Source organism: Mugil cephalus, chromosome 10 (genome assembly GCF_022458985.1).
Source record: "Mugil cephalus isolate CIBA_MC_2020 chromosome 10, CIBA_Mcephalus_1.1, whole genome shotgun sequence".
Taxonomy (NCBI): Eukaryota; Metazoa; Chordata; class Actinopteri; order Mugiliformes; family Mugilidae; genus Mugil; species Mugil cephalus.
Genome location: NC_061779.1, coordinates 24,578,871 through 24,599,442, shown reverse-complemented (window position 1 = coordinate 24,599,442; position 20,572 = coordinate 24,578,871). Strand labels below are relative to the sequence as shown.

The 20,572-nt window shown below is 39.6% G+C and overlaps 3 protein-coding genes across 3 annotated transcripts; all 3 read left to right on the top strand.

Moving 5' to 3' along the window:
- Nucleotides 1–1,520: 1,520 nt before the first annotated feature.
- Nucleotides 1,521–5,937, top strand: LOC125014463 (high choriolytic enzyme 1-like). The gene is made up of 8 exons (XM_047595536.1): nt 1,521–1,629; nt 2,935–2,980; nt 3,369–3,520; nt 4,143–4,147; nt 4,409–4,587; nt 5,016–5,097; nt 5,273–5,402; nt 5,808–5,937. The coding sequence occupies exons 1-7, from the start codon at nt 1,555–1,557 to the stop codon at nt 5,397–5,399; spliced, it is 666 nt and encodes a 221-aa protein (XP_047451492.1). The 5' UTR covers nt 1,521–1,554; the 3' UTR covers nt 5,400–5,402; nt 5,808–5,937.
- A 5,214-nt stretch (nt 5,938–11,151) lies between these two features.
- Nucleotides 11,152–13,745, top strand: LOC125015381. Its single transcript, XM_047597198.1, has 4 exons — nt 11,152–11,521; nt 11,634–11,877; nt 12,042–12,179; nt 13,003–13,745. Exons 1-4 carry the CDS (start codon nt 11,337–11,339, stop codon nt 13,270–13,272), a joined length of 837 nt encoding a protein of 278 aa, XP_047453154.1. The 5' UTR covers nt 11,152–11,336; the 3' UTR covers nt 13,273–13,745.
- A 1,569-nt stretch (nt 13,746–15,314) lies between these two features.
- Nucleotides 15,315–19,999, top strand: LOC125014644 (high choriolytic enzyme 1-like). The gene is made up of 8 exons (XM_047595893.1): nt 15,315–15,350; nt 16,707–16,752; nt 17,444–17,596; nt 18,211–18,277; nt 18,474–18,655; nt 19,084–19,165; nt 19,341–19,470; nt 19,885–19,999. The coding sequence occupies exons 1-7, from the start codon at nt 15,315–15,317 to the stop codon at nt 19,465–19,467; spliced, it is 693 nt and encodes a 230-aa protein (XP_047451849.1). The 3' UTR covers nt 19,468–19,470; nt 19,885–19,999.
- The last annotated feature ends 573 nt before the right edge of the window (nt 20,000–20,572 follow it).

Genomic DNA, 20,572 nt, shown 5'->3' with positions numbered 1-20,572 from the left:
TAGAGTTCAGGAGGAGAATAACATTGGGAACAAAGGTTGCTCTCCTCCTCTGGGTCTTACAGGCCGGAAAACATACAATACTGTAGCAAATATTCTGTTTATTGTTTTATTGTTATTTATTGTTGGTTGTGAAATGGTTACTGTCGGCCATAAATACGCCAAAAAAAATAAATAAAACATAGACAGGACAAGATTAGACACCATTAAAGCCTATAATCCAAACTAATGTGGCTAATCTCCATATTCACTTTTTGCCACTCGGTGGCCGTAACCACGGAAACTTCGCTGACTGTCACGTGCATACCCCCAGTACTGTTGATTGAGTCAGACACAGTATATAAGGCTTAGTTCCCCACATCAGGAATGTGTATCACTCAGTTCAAGAAGACCTTTCTTTATTAATAGTGTAGCTGAACGTCAAGATGATGGAAGTTGTATTTGAGGCTTTAGGCGCACTGTGCAATACCAGTGTAACATCTGTCCAAACAGAAAAATCAAGAGGTGACTCTTTCAGAGCTGCCATTGTAGCAGGACCAAGACTGCTGCCGCTGCAGTGTTGCTGAACATTCAGTACCTCATCCCTACAATCTTGGAGGGAGAGGAAACCTGGTAATTATTATTTGTATGCAGAAGAGACATTTATGAGAGCTGGACTGCAGAATTTTGATGTAAACGATGTTATGATGAGATCATATGTCACAGATCGTCCTCAAACTCCAAATCCCTCAGCAGCATCAACACACACAAAGCTCCCGGCCCAGACAACATACCTGGTCATGTACTGAGAAACTGCACAGCCCAACGCACAGATGTCTTCACAGACATCTTCACCATCTCACTGAGTCAAGCTGTTGTCCCCATCTGCTTCAAAGCCACCACCATCATCCTGGTCCCGAATAAGTCGTCTCTTACTGTACTACACAGTTAAATTCATATATTATAGTCATGCACAGTAGTTTCAACTATGACATAACAATAACATGTTATTTGCAGATGTTTTAAGGAAATTCAACAAAAGTCATGGACAAAATTATATGTCACATACTTGTAATTTCAACTCTAAAACTATTTCACCTTGCTGAGTTTAGAAAACCACTGACCTACAGTTAGTGCAAACAGCCAGACTAATGGACTGTCGTACATCTGCACACATCTGCACGCAAGACACTTCAGCTAAATGTTTCATTACTGAATTAGATTGGACTGTTCATCGATAGAGTGATCTTGAATCTCTAATCTTTAGTCAGTATTTGCCATTTTTTACTTCATGGTCATGCTTCATACTTCATTTATTTATTTTTTTTTTTAAAAACAACAGAAACATCAACCAGGTGTCCTCAGCAGCAACACTCTCACCTAGTCAGCAGGGCCATTTTTGCATTTTTGCTGCTGCAAGCAAATGTTATCTGGTTTAGTTAGGGTGGGAATAGACAGCGTGTCTTCAAGGCAACATGCTTCTTATCAGGAAGCGCGTTTTTGAGCAGATCTACTGAGAGTTATAAAGAGGAGCTGCAGCGGGATCCGGGTGTTAACAGTGTACAGCTGCAGACTAACATGACTCTCCTGAAGTGCACACTTAGTCTGTTGGTCCTCCTGGTGGTCTCTGACCGGTGCTGGGCTGCAGAGCAGGTGAGGAAGCTATAAAATCCTTAATACTACCAGGACATTTTCTGTAGCGTACATGGAGACATAAAGTATTCACCGTTAAGTAAAAATACATTGCAGCAGAAGAATTTTAACATGCATTCATGTTGTTAATATTTCATGTTATTATGCAGCTTGTGCTTCTCCAGGTGTCAGAGGGAAATGCTGTGACATTTATGCAACAGCTTCACTGCCTAGTTTCCTGTCAAATGTTAAATGTTATGTTTAATTAAGCAAGCATGAAATGAAAGCTATGACTTGAACTTGTTCTGATCTTTTTCCTATAAAAACGTGTTACTTTTCCTTTTAGTCTTTTTTATACTGTGAATTACTTTTGAAAGTAACTTTGAGGTTTGGATCAGCAATGTGCAGCTTACACACTGATGCTTGAGAGTTGTGGCACAACTTACATGAGTATTTCACCTACTGTATTTGGTGTTACTATAGAACATTTACTTTGGAAATAAACCACATTCTTCCTCAAAAGATATCATGTTTTTAGCTATTTATCTATCATGTACAAATAATTATGGTATTTGAATATATAAAGACAAAAAAGTAGATAAATGTAATCGACATTATTTAAAACTCAGATCAAAATCATGAAAAGATTTACACAACTGCAAATAGCTGTTTTCATGTTAAGTCATATTATTAATAATTCTGTTTACTGTTTACATATACATACACTGATCAGGCATAACATTATGACCACCTCCCTAATATTGTGTAGTTCTCCCTTGTGTCTCCAAAAGAGTTGTGACTCATCAGAGAATGGACATGGTCTTTCTGAGGGTGTCCTGTGGTGTCTGGAAACAGAACGTTGCTGGTGGACAGTTGTTAGTGGATCATCTTACAGATGCTTGGTCAGTTTAGGATCTACTGAATTTAGAGGCCAAGTCAACAGCTTGTGCTTTTCTTCATGTTTGTTTGTTTTTTTAAGTTGTTCCTAAACCGATTTTGTGTGTGTCAAAGTGTGACATTATTATGGGGTAAGGTTGCCTGGTCCGATCTAGGTAGGTGGGTGGTACATAAGTAACATCCACATACAAAAAACTCCCAGCAGAACATTGAACTGTCACATCAGGGTCAATGATATTCACTTCTGCTGGTTTTAATTTTGTGGCTGATCAAAGTATACTGTTTATATACAGTATCTATATCTATCTACACATTTAGTAGAATTACTGGACGGTAAGTTGTTTGTTGCATCTTCCAGTTTCAGTCTGTGCCACATAAATATTTTCAGGTCAGTCCTCACTAACACATAATACCATCTCCCTGCTCTAGGACCTGCCTGTCTCTGAGCTCCTGTGGAGGGCCAACAAGGATGTTGGTAAGACACGTCCTAATCCTAATGTTTACAGGAGAAACATGGATGTGTGTCATGAGGCTTTTCTATGGAACAAAGGGGTCATCGACTGAACCAGCTTGCACCTCAACCACTTGATCTTTATGTGATAATAACAGTAAATGATTTCTCCTTCTCTCCTGTCTATAATTAGACATGGGCTGTATCTTAGTCTTCCTGAATTGGTAGATCATAGGCTAAATTAGTGATTGGCATTAAATCATCCTCTCGGATGTTTTGAGACAGATTTAAGATTCTTTTTGAAACTGTTGTGATAGTACAGGAGTAATGGCTTGCCAAGAACTGCACTATATACATATATATACATATTATGTGGTCAGAGGACTGACTGGACAGTCTCTTTGTGTAACAGTGCACACAGAGGAGGAGCCCATCGTCGTGGATGACATCGCTTACGACAATGAAAATGAGAGGAACGCCGATCAATGCACCTCCCGTGGCTGCATGTGGGGCAAATCTAACGACGGGAAGGTCTACGTGCCCTACGTCATTGCAGACATTATTGTAAGTAACCAAGACATCATTCGAGCTTTTCATTTAGACAGTTTAGATGATCTAATTGAATTACAGCAGCATACAAAAATGTTCACACTGCAGTGTTGCTCCATGAGGTGAATTTTGATGAACTTGCTTTTAAATAGGTGTCAGCAAATGACATCTAACTGTTCTAAAAACCTGCTTCACTTCCTGACTGAATCTGAGCTCTGCTGCTGGAAGTCAGTCAACCCATGCTACACCCATAAACTAAAGAGGCAGTAACTGAAAATGCTAAAAGGGGGCAACAGATACAGTACACATAAATGCTACACGCTTTGAGTAGAACATTTTGGATATCGTAGTGGGAATATTTTCTTTTCTTTTTTCTTTTTTTTTCTAACATTGTGCACATAAAATGAGACTGGATTTGAGACTCTCTGATTTCTACAATTCATTTGAAACAAATTCAAGTCCACATCCACTAAAAAGCATGTCTTCTCTTCTATTTTTCTACATCTATCCATCCATCTTACAGCGCAGTGAAAACAAATGCTGAAAAGCATTGGCATGAGGACAAACACGTGAAAGCTGCATGTCCTCCAGATATCTTATATTTGTGTCTCCTCTCTGTTTCCCTCTGTGTCCCCAGCAGCAGTAAGTGCCGCCTTTGCGTTCCTGACACACATACACATTCCCATTTGTAAGAACCACATATGGTAACTTCACTGACCTTGATTTTTACATAAAAATGAAAACATCTGAAAAATGTCACAAAAGTCTTCTCATGCGTTATAATAACACTAATGTGTTGGAATTTGAAATTTCCAAGTATTTCAGTGTGTGTCCTACAAAGGGTTAAAGCCAAGAACAGGGCACTGAACAGCATTGTGTTTTCATTTAATTGTGTGTCTGTAGCTGTTACTCCTACGTCGGCCGTCGTGGTAACTCCCAGACGTTGTCTCTGGACCGCCAGGGTTGCGTCTACCACAGCACCGTCCAGCACGAGCTGCTCCACGCCCTCGGCTTCAACCACGAGCAGTGTCGCTCAGACAGGGACCAGCACATCCGCATCCTGTGGGAGAACATCCAGTCTGGTGAGAACCCGCGCCCCCACAATGTTACAAGCTGCGTCCCAAATCTAAATCCAACTTTAGTATTTAATTAATTTCATGGAGAAATATAACCATAAACCTACACTCATTCTGATGTGACCATTTAGACCTACATGTAAATGCTTATCCTCGAGCCTCTCAGCAGGAACAATGGTTTGACTTCTATTTCAGTTTTTTGTTTATTTTACATTTTATATGTCACTATTTCTATATTGAATATATATTAACTGTCCATCCATCATACTTTACTACCAACAGAACAAAATCCATGCGTAGTCTCATAACTACATCCTGATGTGAAACTAACTTCTTTACTGGCCTGACCACTGATGACTAGACCGACCAAAGGACAGTTCATCAGTTCGTCTTTTCACTTTACTTTATTTGTTGTGTTGTTCTTTTCCCCTCAGGTTTGGCTTATGCCTTTGACAAGATGAACACACTGAACATGGACACACCCTATGACTACAACTCTGTCATGCAGTACCACAGGTACCACATGCAGACCAATTGGATATCAAGTGTGCCAGCCCAGTAACATAATAACCTAAGAAGTTACAGTTACGTTTATTAAAGTCTTTGTTAAAGTCTTTTAAGTAAGTTTTACACTTGTGCCACGGGCCGTATGTTTGACACCCCCGTTTTAAAATGAGTGGATTCATTGCAGGTATGCCTTCTCTGGGAACAATAAACCCACCATGGTGCCCATCCCCAACGCCAACGTTGAATTCGGCAAGGCCACTCAGATGAGCAAGAACGACATCACCAGACTGAACAGGCTGTACAAATGTTAAACAGTAAGTGGCACGCAACACACACACAAGTTTTGTATGTTCAAAATATTATCAACTAGTTCTCCAGTATTAACAGCTTGATGAGACCAAGGTTTGGCGAGGCACAAAAACAACTTGGCCAGGTCTGAGGAGAAATCCTTCGTCAAGTTTGGAAAAACAGCAAGAGAAAAATGCTTTAGGTTATGGAGTATTTGTGGTTGAAAGAAAAAAAAAACAGTTGTTTTTTTATATTACGTGTTTTCTGCTAAAATATTTTGTTGACCCTTCCATCCTTCCACCTGCTTAGTTGTACAACTACCATGTTACTTCCTCTTTCCAACTACTATGGCCACCAGAGGGTGCTATTATTTCTAAATAAAAGGACATCAAGTGAATTATCTGACATGGTATCTCATCTTTTCCCAATAGGTGATGATAAGAGGCCTGACAACACAGTGCTGCTTCAGACAACAGATCACTTGTTTTAAAGGACGTTTTCTCACTGTTAAATAAAATTTAAGAGATTGACATCGACAATAAACTTTCACATACCTCATCACTGAAGCCTTATTTGTTCTTTGTGCACTTCTAGACACTTCTGTACCAAATGTTCATGGATTTAAAGTTTTAGAAATTAACGTTTTTGTATGCATCAGTAAGAGTGTGTAGATTTTTTATGTATTACCAAAACATCAAATAACCTGTAAGACCATTTTCACCATCTATTTGTCACTGAATAGGACTTTTTACAAACTTCAGAAAGTTCCTGCCATTAAATCGTCATTTATCAATATTTTTTTCGACTATTTTTCATAAGTTTTTCCCACACACTAGAAAGCCTACCCTGTCCTAAACAGTGCATTTCCTAAACCACATTGTGACTGAGGGGGTGATGATGGTGAAGTAGCTTGTATCCAGTAGCTTGAAAACATTTAATTGATGAACCCTGTTGTGAAGTAGATATAAGTATCAGGCTGAACTCAGACTCTGGAAGCCAGTCTTATAAAACACCATTCACATGTAAATCTTTTTGTATGATGTTGAAAGACCTGAATATGTGTCCAGTAGCATCACAAATAATAAATGTCACCATTTGTATTATTTGGCCAAATCTTGATGTATTACTGTATATTTAATTACCCGTCATATTAGTAAACCAGTGACAGCACAGCAACGGCAGGCAGGAGCTAATGTAGAATACGGGATGAAGTGTAGACGCACATCAGGACATATAGAGTAGACGCGACACTGACTACTCCAGCACAAGAAACGTCACGGCCATCTTGGACCAGTCTAAGCTCAGCCTCCAGCTGCAGCTACTACGGTACTGAAGCACTGGACCGGAGCACTGTGCAGCTTCTCCTGTGAAATCAAAATACCGAACTAAACAGAAGGGAATTACTTTTCTAGTAAGAATAAACATCTGTATCGTCGGTATTTAGTCATCTGAATAGTTACTGTCCTGTAGTAATCTGTTTAATTATGGCTAGCTAATTAGGGCTAACTCATGTTTAGTGCTAGTTATAAAAGTTTTGCCATGAAAGTTAAATCTATGAAACTTTATAAATCATGTGTCTAAAACAGAAATTACAGCTGACATCATGATGTCACTGTAGAATAAGCCTAGTGTGACTGGTATAACACTGACCAGAGTATTTTGCACAGGGTGGCACAGACAGAACAATTGTAACCATTTCTAGCTAGTGAAATATTTCTCATGTCACATACCCACTCCGCCTTTCATATACTATAACTTTATGTTTTTTGTTGGTTCAGAGTAAATATTCTATACTATATGATCCCGGTGCAGCCAGGATCACTTGGAGCTTCTGTTGAATCCAATCAGAGCCTGAATATCTGAGGGTCAGCAGTTATGCCGGTGTACGACGCTGAATGCAACAGGCTATCAGACAGGTTTTCCACTGCAAAAAGTAAATGGTCCTGACTGACAGTTTACTTTAACTGTCTAAATCTTGCTGCCGTTCTAAATGTCTGAATGGATGATTTTAACGTCACTACCCGTGCCCTTTTGTGTTCATGTGCTGCTGAGCTAAGTTGTAAATATTTCTGTTTCACTCAGAAGACCAAACATGAACCTGATCCTGTGTTAATACCACTGAACCTTCATGATATCACTCGTACTATTCCTGAAAAGCTTTGTGCAGCTCAGTGCATTCTCAGTGTGAACTTGGCAGCTGAGCTGGGTTGTGGACATGAGATGGGGCTCAAAAAATAACAAAGCAAGTCTTTGAAATCATTTATACTTGTGCCCTGGTATGACTCCGTTGCTCCATATACCTCATTCAATATTAAAAATGTCCACCGAGTCATTGTGCCTTAAGGCTTGTTAATGTTTAGATAGTCAAGGTTAGGGTGTGGTAGTGCCAGTATGTACTGGTGTGGGAGAACTATTAAAAACTATATAGGTTCCTAATTAATGAAGCCTTAGCTTGACACTCTCGTTGTAATCCACACCAGTGATAATAAAAACTCCACAGATCCTCTTGATACGGTTCAACTGTTCACTTCAAAAATGAAACAACGGTACAAACATTAGTCCAAGATAAGAAAATAAAAAAGAGAGAGACAAAAGGTGGTAGAGAGGTCAAAAAACTGTGTGGCTCCACTTCATGCTTGCCTGGCCGAATTACTCCCCAAGTAACCCCACCCACACAGATCCTTACGTAAAAACAAAGTCCACGAAATATGCAAAACGACTAGACAGCCACAATGTACTCCTAAATATCACCTAAATAAATACAAACTGTCAATATTTTAATCTGTAAATAGTGTAAATAGCTCTTTTTTTATCAGCATAAACATAAATCACCATTAAACCTATTAACTCAAATTACATTTAGGCTCTTACAAACTCTTTCACCATTTCAGCTGAAATTGCTGAAAGTGGAGGAAGTATTTTGTATAAAGCCCTTTTCAAGTCACTGACTTAAAGTCAACATAAGGACAATGTGTTCAGAAGAAAAATGCAATGAAGCAATGATGACCTTTTGACTGGCTTTTGCCAGAACAGCAGCTCTGGTGCAAATGTTGACTGTCACTGAGTCATTTTACCTTGCTCCTTTCCACCATGGTCCCGTCCTGATGCTCATCTGCCCTTTGTAGGCATCATGAGTGTACGGGGTGAATATAGGCCCCCTGACTTGGTGGGCAGGTACCCATAGACAACAAATTGTGATACACTGTGTGTTCTGACACTGTTCTATCACAAACAGAATGAACTTTCTCATCAGTTTGACCTCCGCTAGCTGGTCTGTTGGATTGGACCACATCTGTGTCAGTGAACCTTGGAAAAATACCCATGACTGAATCATTAATGTATTGTTTAAAGACTTTAAAATGTACTTATAGCTATTTGTTGATTTTTACGTAGAGGTTACAAACTGAAGTAAAAGGTTCCTCATTTTGAATCCTACAATCAGTTGTTTTTTTTTTTTTTTACTTCAGAGGAAAATGTTTTCTCACAGGATAAGTACGGTGACACTAAGTGGCTGGGAATAAACCGTACCATAGTACACAGTCGGTGCCAGATCAGTGGCCTGTTTGGCCGATGGGACCACACTGGCCAACCTTCGCTTCACTCTACAGTGAGTCTTCGCAAAATACCTCACAAGACCTGCAGCTTCAGATTTCTTCACTTGACCAGTTTTCCTGCTTCTAAGATCAACATTGAGGGCAAAGAAAAAGAAATGACTTTTCATCAAAAATGACACTGGAGTCTCTTTTCAAAGTTTTACTTGCAGCAAGGTGCCGGTACATGCACTACAACAAGTACACAGTCGTCTGACAAAAGTGACGCTGCGTTCACTTTAATACAGTAGATCCTGTCCTAGAATGGAGACAACTTTGTTAGAGAGACAGGCTGTCAGCCTCATCAGAATATAACTAGACATAACAAAGGAGCTGTAGGTTGGATGTCTCCATGCCATCTGTGGGAACTTCCTCCTACTATTTAGTGAAGAGGATAAGAGAGAATATCATGTGTAATAGTTTAACCTTCGCTGGGTTTGAGACTCTGGGTTCTCTATCTAAGTGAACTCCCTTTGTAGCACAGACTTCCCCCACCATCTGGCTGATCAGTGTGTCTCAGAGTCATCAGTTCGGTCTGTTCCCTCAGAAAACCTTTACATGTGAATCCTCACAGTCCTTTGAGTGATTTTTAAAGCAGTTAAGTTAAGGACTCAGAATGGCCCTTCCCACCTTGGACTGGACCATGTCTTCCTCTTCATGACTTTGATCAGCACCCAGTCTCCAGGCTTAGCTTAGTGTCTGGATTCTCAGGCCTTGGGGGAGTATTAACTGAATTATAATAATATTATAATATTCTGTTTTAATATTAACAGAATTAACTGAAGTTGTCAGCTAATGTTTGTTCTCTTTCTTCTTCTGGTCTCTTGAATGGTTTTAGCTGAGTAATTTGGTATGGTCTGCCATACATAATTTCAAATGGTGTTAGTCTTGATGATACTGGGGTAATATCTTCAAGTTCTTTCCAGTTTCTTACATGGTCTTTTTCAGCTTTGACTTCATTATTATCATTTGGATCTAAATCTAATTGACATATTTTGTTTCTTTCTCCTTCATGATTTCTTCTTCTTTGGAAAATGTCCCTGGCTCAGGGAAATGTTGAACTTGGCTACAGCCAAGGGTATTGTTGTTCAGTCATTAGCAGGTATTCAGTATTTATGCAATGTCTTAACAGAAAATGTAGACTATATGTCTGAAATGGACCTTGATTTAGTGACTTTTCCAACCCTCTCTGCAACTTCATGCCTACAACAAAGTGGGGAACTTGCTAAAACTCAGCTTCTGCAGAAATGTGTCAAGCCTGAGAATGACATTTTGTGTCCTTTAGTGCGAGGCTGGGGGGCTGTAAGATAACAGGTTTCTGAGATACATACAGATGTTTTCCTAACCATGACAGATCGCATCCTAAGTATTTTACCGTAGTCTGCCACAACTGTTATATGTTTCAGTATTTCAGTTTCATCTGAATGGGAAATGGATTTTGGTGTAAATGGGTTAAGAACTGACAATAAATCCCATATTGTACCTGTTCATTTTAAAACTACAAGATACTCATTTGAAGTGTCTCGGGTGGTGAGAAGTTCTTCTGAAATTTCTGAGTACATTTGAACATAATCCACAGGTTACAGGTGAATAACTTAGATAAGACAGGATCAGATCGGGCCCCTAAATCCTCACCTCCTATTCTCCTCCCTATTACTACTTTTATTCTATTCTTCGGTGTCTTCATCCTTTGTTTATTAATGCAGGTGTTTCTTTTCACCTCTTTTTTTTTATTTCTAGATCTTACACATTTCTTTTCTGTCTGTCCTGGTTTAGTACCTTCTGGCACACTTAACTTTCCTAAAAATCCATGTTTTTCTCTCCATTTCTACAATTGTTTTACATTTTTCTCATCTTTGTCTCATGTACTTTGGCATCTTCATCCAATTCTTCTGTTTTAGAACACGTACTGTCCTCTCCTTAGTTATATTTTATTCTTATTTCTATTCATCATTCCTTTTTCTTTTTATTATTATTATTGTTGTTATTATTTTATTTTGTCTCAGTTGTAGCCAACCAGTCTGTATGGAGTCCACCCAAGCAACTGGTCCAATTTTACTGAGAACCACTTCTGCTGACATCGATTTCAGTATCTGTATTTCTCAATAGGTATCTGTTTTTTTTGTTGTTGTTGTTTTTTTTTTTTTTTTTCTCAACAGGCGTCCGTTTTACTGTTCTAGACTTGTAAGTTGTGTAACACTACACTAGTAGGGAGGTAACCCTAACGGTCATTACTTGTTGATTGAGTCAGACACACAGTATATAAGGTTTAGTTCCTCATATCAGGAACGAGTATCACTCACTGCGAGGGCGTGAGTATTAGAGACCTCAGACCTTTCTTTATTAACAGTGTAGCTGAACATCAAGACGATGGACAGAGATCTTGCACTCGAGGCTTTGGGCGCACTGTGCAATGCCAGTGTAACATCTGTCCAGAAACAAGGTTCAAGCGATGTGTCTTTTGGAGGTGTTTTTCGCAGAGGAGCAGGACAGCAGCAGCAGCTGCTGGACATTCAACACTTCATCCCTACAATCTTGGAGGGAGAGGAAACCTGGTAATTATTATTTGTATGCAGAAGAGACATTTATGAGAGTTGGCTTGCAGAATTCTGTTGGTGGAGACATCATGATGAGATCACTATTGACTCTTATTTTCTTATGTCACAGCTCGGTGTCAAACACCAGCTTCAGGTCCTTAAGAAGTGTCCTGCAAAGTGGCGAACCGCCAGCTGACTCCAGTCAACTGCACTACAGCAGAGTTCCGACAGGAAGGGATCTCGTCATTGATGAAAATGAATTCTTTGACCCGCCCTTTGATTATGATTTCAGTGGGCTGAGTGACACAGAGACATACTACAGAGGAGGAGAGGTGTATGAACGCCCGAGTGGTTGGTACCGTTTCGGTCTGAAGGTACTGTATAAATATATATAAAATTAATTGAATAATCAATATGTTGTTTAAAGGCTTTAAAATGTACCTATAGCTTTTTGTTTGTTTGTTGTTGATTGTTATTTAGAGCCTTTTGCAGCCTAAAATCCATTTTTTTGACTTCAGAGGAAAATGTCTACTCACAGGTCCTGAATAAGTATGATGATAATAGGTGGCTGGGAAGCCAGTACCGTACTACACAGTCGACGCCAGGTGAGTGGCCTGTTTCCTACCATGGGACCTCAAAGCAGGGTGCTGAAGGAATCATCGCAGGATATTACCAGGTTTGATCATACATCCATTCTTTTAGCAGAATTGATCAACTTCACCCTATCCACTCTTTTGAACTCTTTATAAATGCCTACATCATGGGGATGTCTGAAACAAATATATTATTATATATAGATATATTGCTATCTGGACTGGTACAATTAGTGACACACAACACCTTCACTATCTCATCCCAAGAGCGTGGTTAAAGATTAGCAAGCAGTGTATCTTCCAAGAAACATGATAACCAAGTCATCATCAGCTGACAGTACCTGAACTGCCCCATTTTACACATTTGGATTTAAACAGGAAGTTTGAAAGGAAAATTGATCCCCTGTCAGAGGGTCTTTACCATTACCATTACTTTTTATCTATCTATTCATCTGTTGTCAGACACAGGGTAGGATACACCCTGGGCAGGTCTCCAGTCTATCACAGGGTTGACACAGAGAGACAGGCACCCACGGTCAGTTTCAAATCAGTTAACAAGCAGCTAAAGGCAGGGGTGGTTTTTGGTATGGATCCTGCATGATCTCTGTGATGCCCGTCAGTAAATTTGTATAATTTGTATCAGGTGCCTGGTCTACATTTTTATTTATTTATTTATTTGTGCGGGGAATTGGCAACTGCAGCAGAATGGCTGCAGCCGCTCACAGATGCAGTGAATAAAAGGGAGGGACTGTGATGTGTTTCCTGTTCTGTACATAAACATGTGTTTTTAGTTTGTTAAAATGACTGTACTTTATACAGAGAGGTATAATTTAAGTGTTATTGTGTAAGTGTAATATTAATATTAGTCCACAGAAAATTAATCTCATTCTTACTTGTATTCAACAGCCAGGCCCAGGTCAGGCTTATGGCAGAGGGATTTATTCCACCCCATACATCTCTGAGGCCATATACTATGCAAAGATTTTCACATCCCAAAAGACGGGCAAGAGTTACCATGTGATTCTGCAGAATCGGATCAACGCTGAGTACAGGCAGAAGCACAACAATGACAAGTACTGGCTGATTCCCATCCAAGCCCACATATCGGGGGAAGAAGAGCGGGAGGAGGTGCAGCAGGCCATCCGTCCTTACGGCCTTCTGCTGAAAGAGGTCTGAACGAACAAAGCGTCACAAGAAAACAATGAATTTGCAATAAAAATGTGATGTGTAAAAATCATTCTGTACTAAAGGATTGAATAAACAAGCAGCTACTGCTTTGAATCTGGTTCTGGTTCTTGTATGTTTCAGTAAACTACACCACATTCAGTTAGTTAAAGGTAACGCGCCCCATTTAATTTTCAGTAACCCTAAGGGCGTTATAAAGACGGAAATAATAATTAGTTAGATTACCCCTGTTAAGAGACATCTGTTATAGAGTGTACTCAGTTGTTATGTGATATGTGATTGTACTGCTGTTTCAATGGAGTGCAGTATTTTGTTTTCACCACAGTGAGGCGCAACTCACGCTGTGTCATCTTATTTTGTTTAAACCACACCCAAGTTTGCTCAACTTCATTCCCTCCATGATGTGAGAAAAACGTATGGTCATGTTGAATCTCAAATAAAAAATGTCAAAGGGCTAAAGGATATTATTGCCTCTGTAAGATTATTCCAGTCCATCTTTCACCGTCTGATGGTTTGGTGTCAATGTACTGTTTTTATGTACTGTATGCCTTGTATGTGTTTTCCCTACAAAGGGAATGGAACAATAATCCTTCTGCACACTAGTTCCAGTCCATCTATCACTATTGATGGTTTGGTGTCAGTCAGGATGACACTGTGTCCCTGTCTGCAGTGGACATGTCCTCTGTCATTTGCCAACATTTCAGCCACTGTTTGTGATTGATGATGTTTTCTTGCTCAGGGATGTCGGGAAGTCTCAACATGCAGCAAAATAGAGGCTGGAATCAGCTGGTTTCTGTCTTCAGAAAGCCAGAATTCATTAGATTTGAGTGAGTTTTAATCAGTGTAGACTTTATTGAAGCAGATAATTATGTTTTAAATGATGAAAATATCCCAAGATTGCTGAAGATTTTCTGCACAAGTTTACTTTAATTGTCTAAACCTTGCTGCTGTTCTTTTGTGTTCATGTGCTGCTGACCTCAGTTGTAAATATTTCTGTTTCACTCAGAAGACCAAACATGAACCTGATCCTGTGTTAATACCACTGAACCTTCATGATATCACTCGTACTATTCCTGAAAAGCTTTGTGCAGCTCAGTGCATTCTCAGTGTGAACTTGGCAGCTGAGCTGGGTTGTGGACATGAGATGGGGCTCAAAAAATAACAAAGCAAGTCTTTGAAATCATTTATACTTGTGCCCTGGTATGACTCCGTTGCTCCATATACCTCATTCAATATTAAAAATGTCCACCGAGTCATTGTGCCTTTAAGGCTTGTTAATGTTTAGATAGTCAAGGTTAGGGTGTGGTAGTGCCAGTATGTACTTGTGTGGGAGAACTATGTAAAACTATATAGGTTCCTAATTAATGAAGCCTTAGCTTGACACTTTTGTTGTAATCCACACCAGTGATGATAAAAACTCTGCAGATCCTCTTGATTCGGTTCAACTGTTCACTTCAAAAATGAAACAGTGGTACAAACATTAGTCCAAGATAAGAAAATAAAAAAGAGAGAGACAAAAGGAGGTAGAGAGGTCAAAAAACTGTGTGGCTCCACTTCATGCTTGCCTGACCGAATTACTCCCCAAGTAACAGATCCTTACGTAAAAACAAAGTCCACGAAATATGCAAAATGACTAGACAGCCACAATGTACTCCTAAATATCACCTAATTAAATACAAACTGTCAATATTTTAATCTGTAAATAGTGTAAATAGCTCTTTTTTATCAACATAAACATAAATCACCATTAAACCTATTAACTCAAATTACATTTAGGCTCTTACAAACTCTTTCACCATTTCAGCTGAAATTGCTGAAAGTGGAGGAAGTATTTTGTATAAAGCCCTTTTCAAGTCACTGACTTAAGTCAACTAATGGAAATGCTGTTCAGAGAAAAATGCAATGAACAATGATGACCTTTTGACTGGCTTTTGCAGAACACAGCATTTGGTGCAAATGTGACTGTCACTGAGTCATTTTACCTTGTTCCTTTCACCGTGTCCTCCTGATGCTAATTGCCCTTTGTAGGCATCATGAGTGTACAGGGTGAATATAGGCCCCCTGACTTGGTGGGCAGGTACCCATAGACAAAAAATTGTGATACACTGTGTGTTCTGACACTGTTCTATCACAAGCAGAATGAACTTTCTCATCAGTTTGACCTCCGCTAGCTGGTCTGTTGGATTAGACCACATCTGTGTCAGTGAACCTTGGAAAAATACCTATGACTGAATGATTAATGTATTGTTTAAAGACTTAAAAATGTACTTATAGCTATTTGTTGATTTTTACGTAGAGGTTACAACCTGAAGTGAAAGGTTCCTCATTTTGAATCCTACAATCAGTTGTTTTTTTGTTTTTTTACTTCAGTGGAAAATGTCTTCTCACAGGATAAGCACGGTGACACTAAGTGGCTGGGAATAAACCGTACCATAGTATACAGTCGGTGCCAGATCAGTGGCCTGTTTGGCCGATGGGACCACACTGGCCAACCTTCACATCACATATACCTGCATCTAGTAAGAATTGAATTCATCCCCGATGATTATAAGCTGGTGAAACCCCGTGTTATTCGAATAAGTTAACCCGTTACTGAAAAGTAACCGATAGCCATTTATTTTAATGGTCCGGTAAGTCCTACACCTCCAACAGCCCATGAGATAGTAAAATGATTCTTGACTGGGTCTTACTGATAAAGAGAAAATCAGTATGACGGTCCATCAACACCGAATACTTACTGTAGTACAGAGTTAAATTCATATATTATGTTCATATGCAGCAGTTTTAACTATGACATCGTTTTAACAATAACATGGTCTTTGCAGAGGTTTTAAAGAAAGTCAACAAAAGTCAAAAAAGGAAGACTTGTTCTCCCTCTGGGACAAAAGGGTGGTTAAGAAAGCTAGAGCTATTATTGCACAACCACATCCTAGCTGCAAACTACACCTTTCAGAGCCAAGCATTTTGCAGTACATAGAAAAGCTGCAGCTTGTAAAAGCTTGCAAATGCCTTCCTTTATTCCAGATCTTTTAACCCCTCTGCTATTAGACTTAGAACTACTACTAGATCTACTAGATCTAATTTTTACATCATTGTTCATTTTCTGCTAATGCACCTCTTGGGAGGCATAGGAGGACACCTGTATGTTATCTCTAGCAGTGTTAGTGTGGTTTGTGTTATTATTCTTGAATTTTGAGTGTTGGTTGCTGTCTATGGGCAGCATGGGCACTGCTTATCGCTGTCAAACTGAACTGGACTTTGGGACAAATAAAGTTCTATTGAACTGAATTGAATATATCTATCTACACATTTAGTAGAATTACTGGACGGTACGTTGTTTGTTGCATCTTCCAGTTTCAGTCTGTGCCACATAAATATTTTCAGGTCAGTCCTCACTAACACATAACGCCATCTCCCTGTTCTAGGACCTGCCTGTCTCTGAGCTCCTGTGGAGGGCCAACAAGGATGTTGGTAAGACACGTCCCAATCCTAAGGTTTACAGGAGAAACATGGATGTGTGTCATGAGGCTTTTCTATGGAACAAAGGGGTCATCTACTGAACCAGCTTGCATCTCAACCACTTGATCTTTATGTGATAATAACAGTAAATGATTTCTCCTTCTCTCCTGTCTATAATTAGACATGGGCTGTATCTTAGTCTTCCTGAATTGGTAGATCATAGGCTAAATTAGTGATCGGCATTAAATCGTCCTCTCGGATGTTTTGAGACAGATTTAAGATTCTTTTTGAAACTGTTGTGATAGTACAGGAGTAATGACTTGCTAAAAACAAGTACTGCACTTCTTCCCAAATTCATATGCTCACAGCTGGCCCTACCCAATGTATATTGAGGGTTCATTTTTTTCCTGATTTTGTGGCGCCCCCTGGAGGCCAGGGTGCCCTTAGTATTTGTGTATATTGCCTAATGGCCCAGCCAGCTGTTTGAAGACATCCATCTTTACTGCAGTTTCTCTTTCACACTGAAAACTAGTTCAAACTTTAAATACTCTTGTCCCAGGCCCTATATTAAATTTAGGACACCCTACAGATTATTTCTGTTGTGTTTTTGCTTATGATGTTATTACTTTTTCGTGCATCCATACACTTTACCTGGTATATTATGTGGTCAGAGGACTGACTGGACAGTCTCTGTGTGTAACAGTGCACACAGAGGAGGAGCCCATCGTCGTGGATGACATCGCTTACGACAATGAAAATGAGAGGAACGCCGATCAATGCACCTCCCGTGGCTGCATGTGGGGAAAATCTAACGACGGGAAGGTCTACGTGCCCTACGTCATTGCCAGACATTATTGTAAGTAACAAAGACATCCTTAGAGCTTTTCATTTAGACAGTTTAGATGATCTAATTGAATTACAGCAGCATACGAAAATGTTCACACTGCAGTGCTGCTCCATGAGGTGGATTTTAATGAACTTGCTTTTAAATAGGTGTCAGCAAATGACATCTAACTGTTCTAAAAACCTGCTTCACTTCCTGACTAAAATCTGAGCTCTGCTGCTGGAAGTCAGTCAACCTATGCTACACCCATAAACTAAAGAGGCAGTAACTGAAAATGCTAAAAGGGGGCAACAAATACAGTACACATAAATGCTACACGCTTTGAGTAGAACATTTTGGATATCGTAGTGGGAATATTTTCTTTTCTTTTTTCTTTTTTTTTTTTAACATTGTGCACATAAAATGAGACTGGATTTGAGACTGGCTGATTTCTACAATTCATTTGAAACATATTCAAGTCCACATCCCCTTAAAAGCACGTCTTCTCTTCTATTTTTCTACATCTATCCATCCATCTTACAGCGCAGTGAAAACAAATGCTGAAAAGCATTGGCATGAGGACAAACACGTGAAAGCTGCATGTCCTCCAGATATCTTATGTTTGTGTCTCCTCTCTGTGTCCCCAGCAGCAGTAAGTGCCGCCTTTGCGTTCCTGACACACATACACATTCCCATTTGTAAGAACCACATATGGTAACTTCACTGACCTTGATTTTTACATAAAAATGAAAACATCTGAAAAATGTCACAAAAGTCTTCTCATGCGTTATAATAACACTAATGTGTTGGAATTTGAAATTTCCAAGTATTTCAGTGTGTGTCCTACAAAGGGTTAAAGCCAAGAACAGGGCACTGAACAGCATTGTGTTTTCATTTAATTGTGTGTCTGTAGCTGTTACTCCTACGTCGGCCGTCGTGGTAACTCCCAGACGTTGTCTCTGGACCGCCAGGGTTGCGTCTACCACAGCACCGTCCAGCACGAGCTGCTCCACGCCCTCGGCTTCAACCACGAGCAGTGTCGCTCAGACAGGGACCAGCACATCCGCATCCTGTGGGAGAACATCCAGTCTGGTGAGAACCTGCGCCCCCACAATGTTACAAGCTGTGTCCCAAATCGAAATCCAACTTTAGTATTTAATTCATTTCATGGAGAAATATAACCATAAACCTACACTCATTCTGATGTGACCATTTAGACCTACATGTAAATGCTTATCCTCGAGCCTCTCAGCAGGAACAATGGTTTGACTTCTATTTCAGTTTTTTGTTTATTTTACATTTTATATGTCACTATTTCTATATTGAATATATATTAACTGTCCATCCATCATACTTTACTACCAACAGAACAAAATCCATGCGTAGTCTCATAACTACATCCTGATGTGAAACTAACTTCTTTACTGGCCTGACCACTGATGACTAGACCGACCAAAGGACAGTTCATCAGTTCGTCTTTTCACTTTACTTTATTTGTTGCGTTGTTCTTTTCCCCTCAGGTTTGGCTTATGCCTTTGACAAGATGAACACACTGAACATGGACACACCCTATGATTCCAACTCTGTCATGCAGTACCACAGGTACCACATGCAGACCAATTGGATTTCAAGTGTGCCGGCCCAGTAACATAATAACCTAAGAAATAGCAGTTACTTTTATTAAAGTCTTTGTTAAAGTCTTTTAAGTAAGTTTTACACTTGTGCCACGGGCCGTATGTTTGACACCCCCGTTTTAAAATGAGCGGATTCATTGCAGGTATGCCTTCTCTGGGAACAATAAACCCACCATGGTGCCCATCCCCAACGCCAACGTTGAATTCGGCAAGGCCACTCAGATGAGCAAGAACGACATCACCAGACTGAACAGGCTGTACAAATGTTAAACAGTAAGTGGCACGCAACACACACACACACACACACACAAGTTTTGTTTGTTCAAAATATTATCAACTAGTTCTCCAGTATTAACAGCTTGATGAGACCAAGGTTTGGCGAGGCACAAAAACAACTTGGCTAGATCTGAGGTGAAATCCTTCGTCAAGTTTGGAAAAACAGCAAGAGAAAAATGCTTTAGGTTATGGAGTATTTGTGGTTGAAAGAAAAAAAAAACATTTTTTTTATATTGCGTGTTTTCTGCTAAAATATTTTGTTGACCCTTCCATCCTTCCACCTGCTTAGTTGTACAACTACCGTGTTACTCCCTCTTTCCAATTACTATGGCCACCAGAGGGTGCTATTATTTCTAAATAAAAGGACATCAATTGAATTATCTGATATGGTATCTCATCTTTTCCCAATAGGTGATGATAAGAGGCCTGACAACACAGTGCTGCTTCAGACATCAGATCACTTGTTTTAAAGGACGTTTTCTCACTATTAACTCTTACATACAGTTCAAGTCAAATTTGAAATTTGTGACCGAAAATACATACAAATAAAAATATTTTGTTAATTTATACTTTTATATAGGTGCTACACATTTTTGCACACTGAGGCTGTTACGGGTCAGATTTGACCCGTATCTATTCAGATGGATTGTAGGTCTACCAGTGTGGGTCAAATAAGGGAAAATTGTGGTTTTATGGAATCTTCATACTGTGAGAATGTACATGTCATGTTTATGTGCATTTTATATGTGAAAGAGGTGACAGAGTTCAAGGGGAGGGGACCTCACCACAGTCACGAGAACTGTCTGTGTTCCCGAACATTTGCCCAGGTTCCCACAGACACAGACACCTGCTGGTCTTTGTGGGGGCAGGGGAATACCAAAATATTGAAATACTAACAAAAAACATGGGAGTGATCATATATGGGAACAGAAGAGAACAGAAGTCATCCAGAGGTCAGACGGTGCCTTCACACAGACAAGATGTGCACCTGCACCTGCACCTGCACCTGTGATGTAATAAAATAATGTAGAAAGTAACAAGTTAGAATCTGGGAATCTTGGGTTGGGTCTAGAAGAAAATTCATCAACCCTCTGATGAA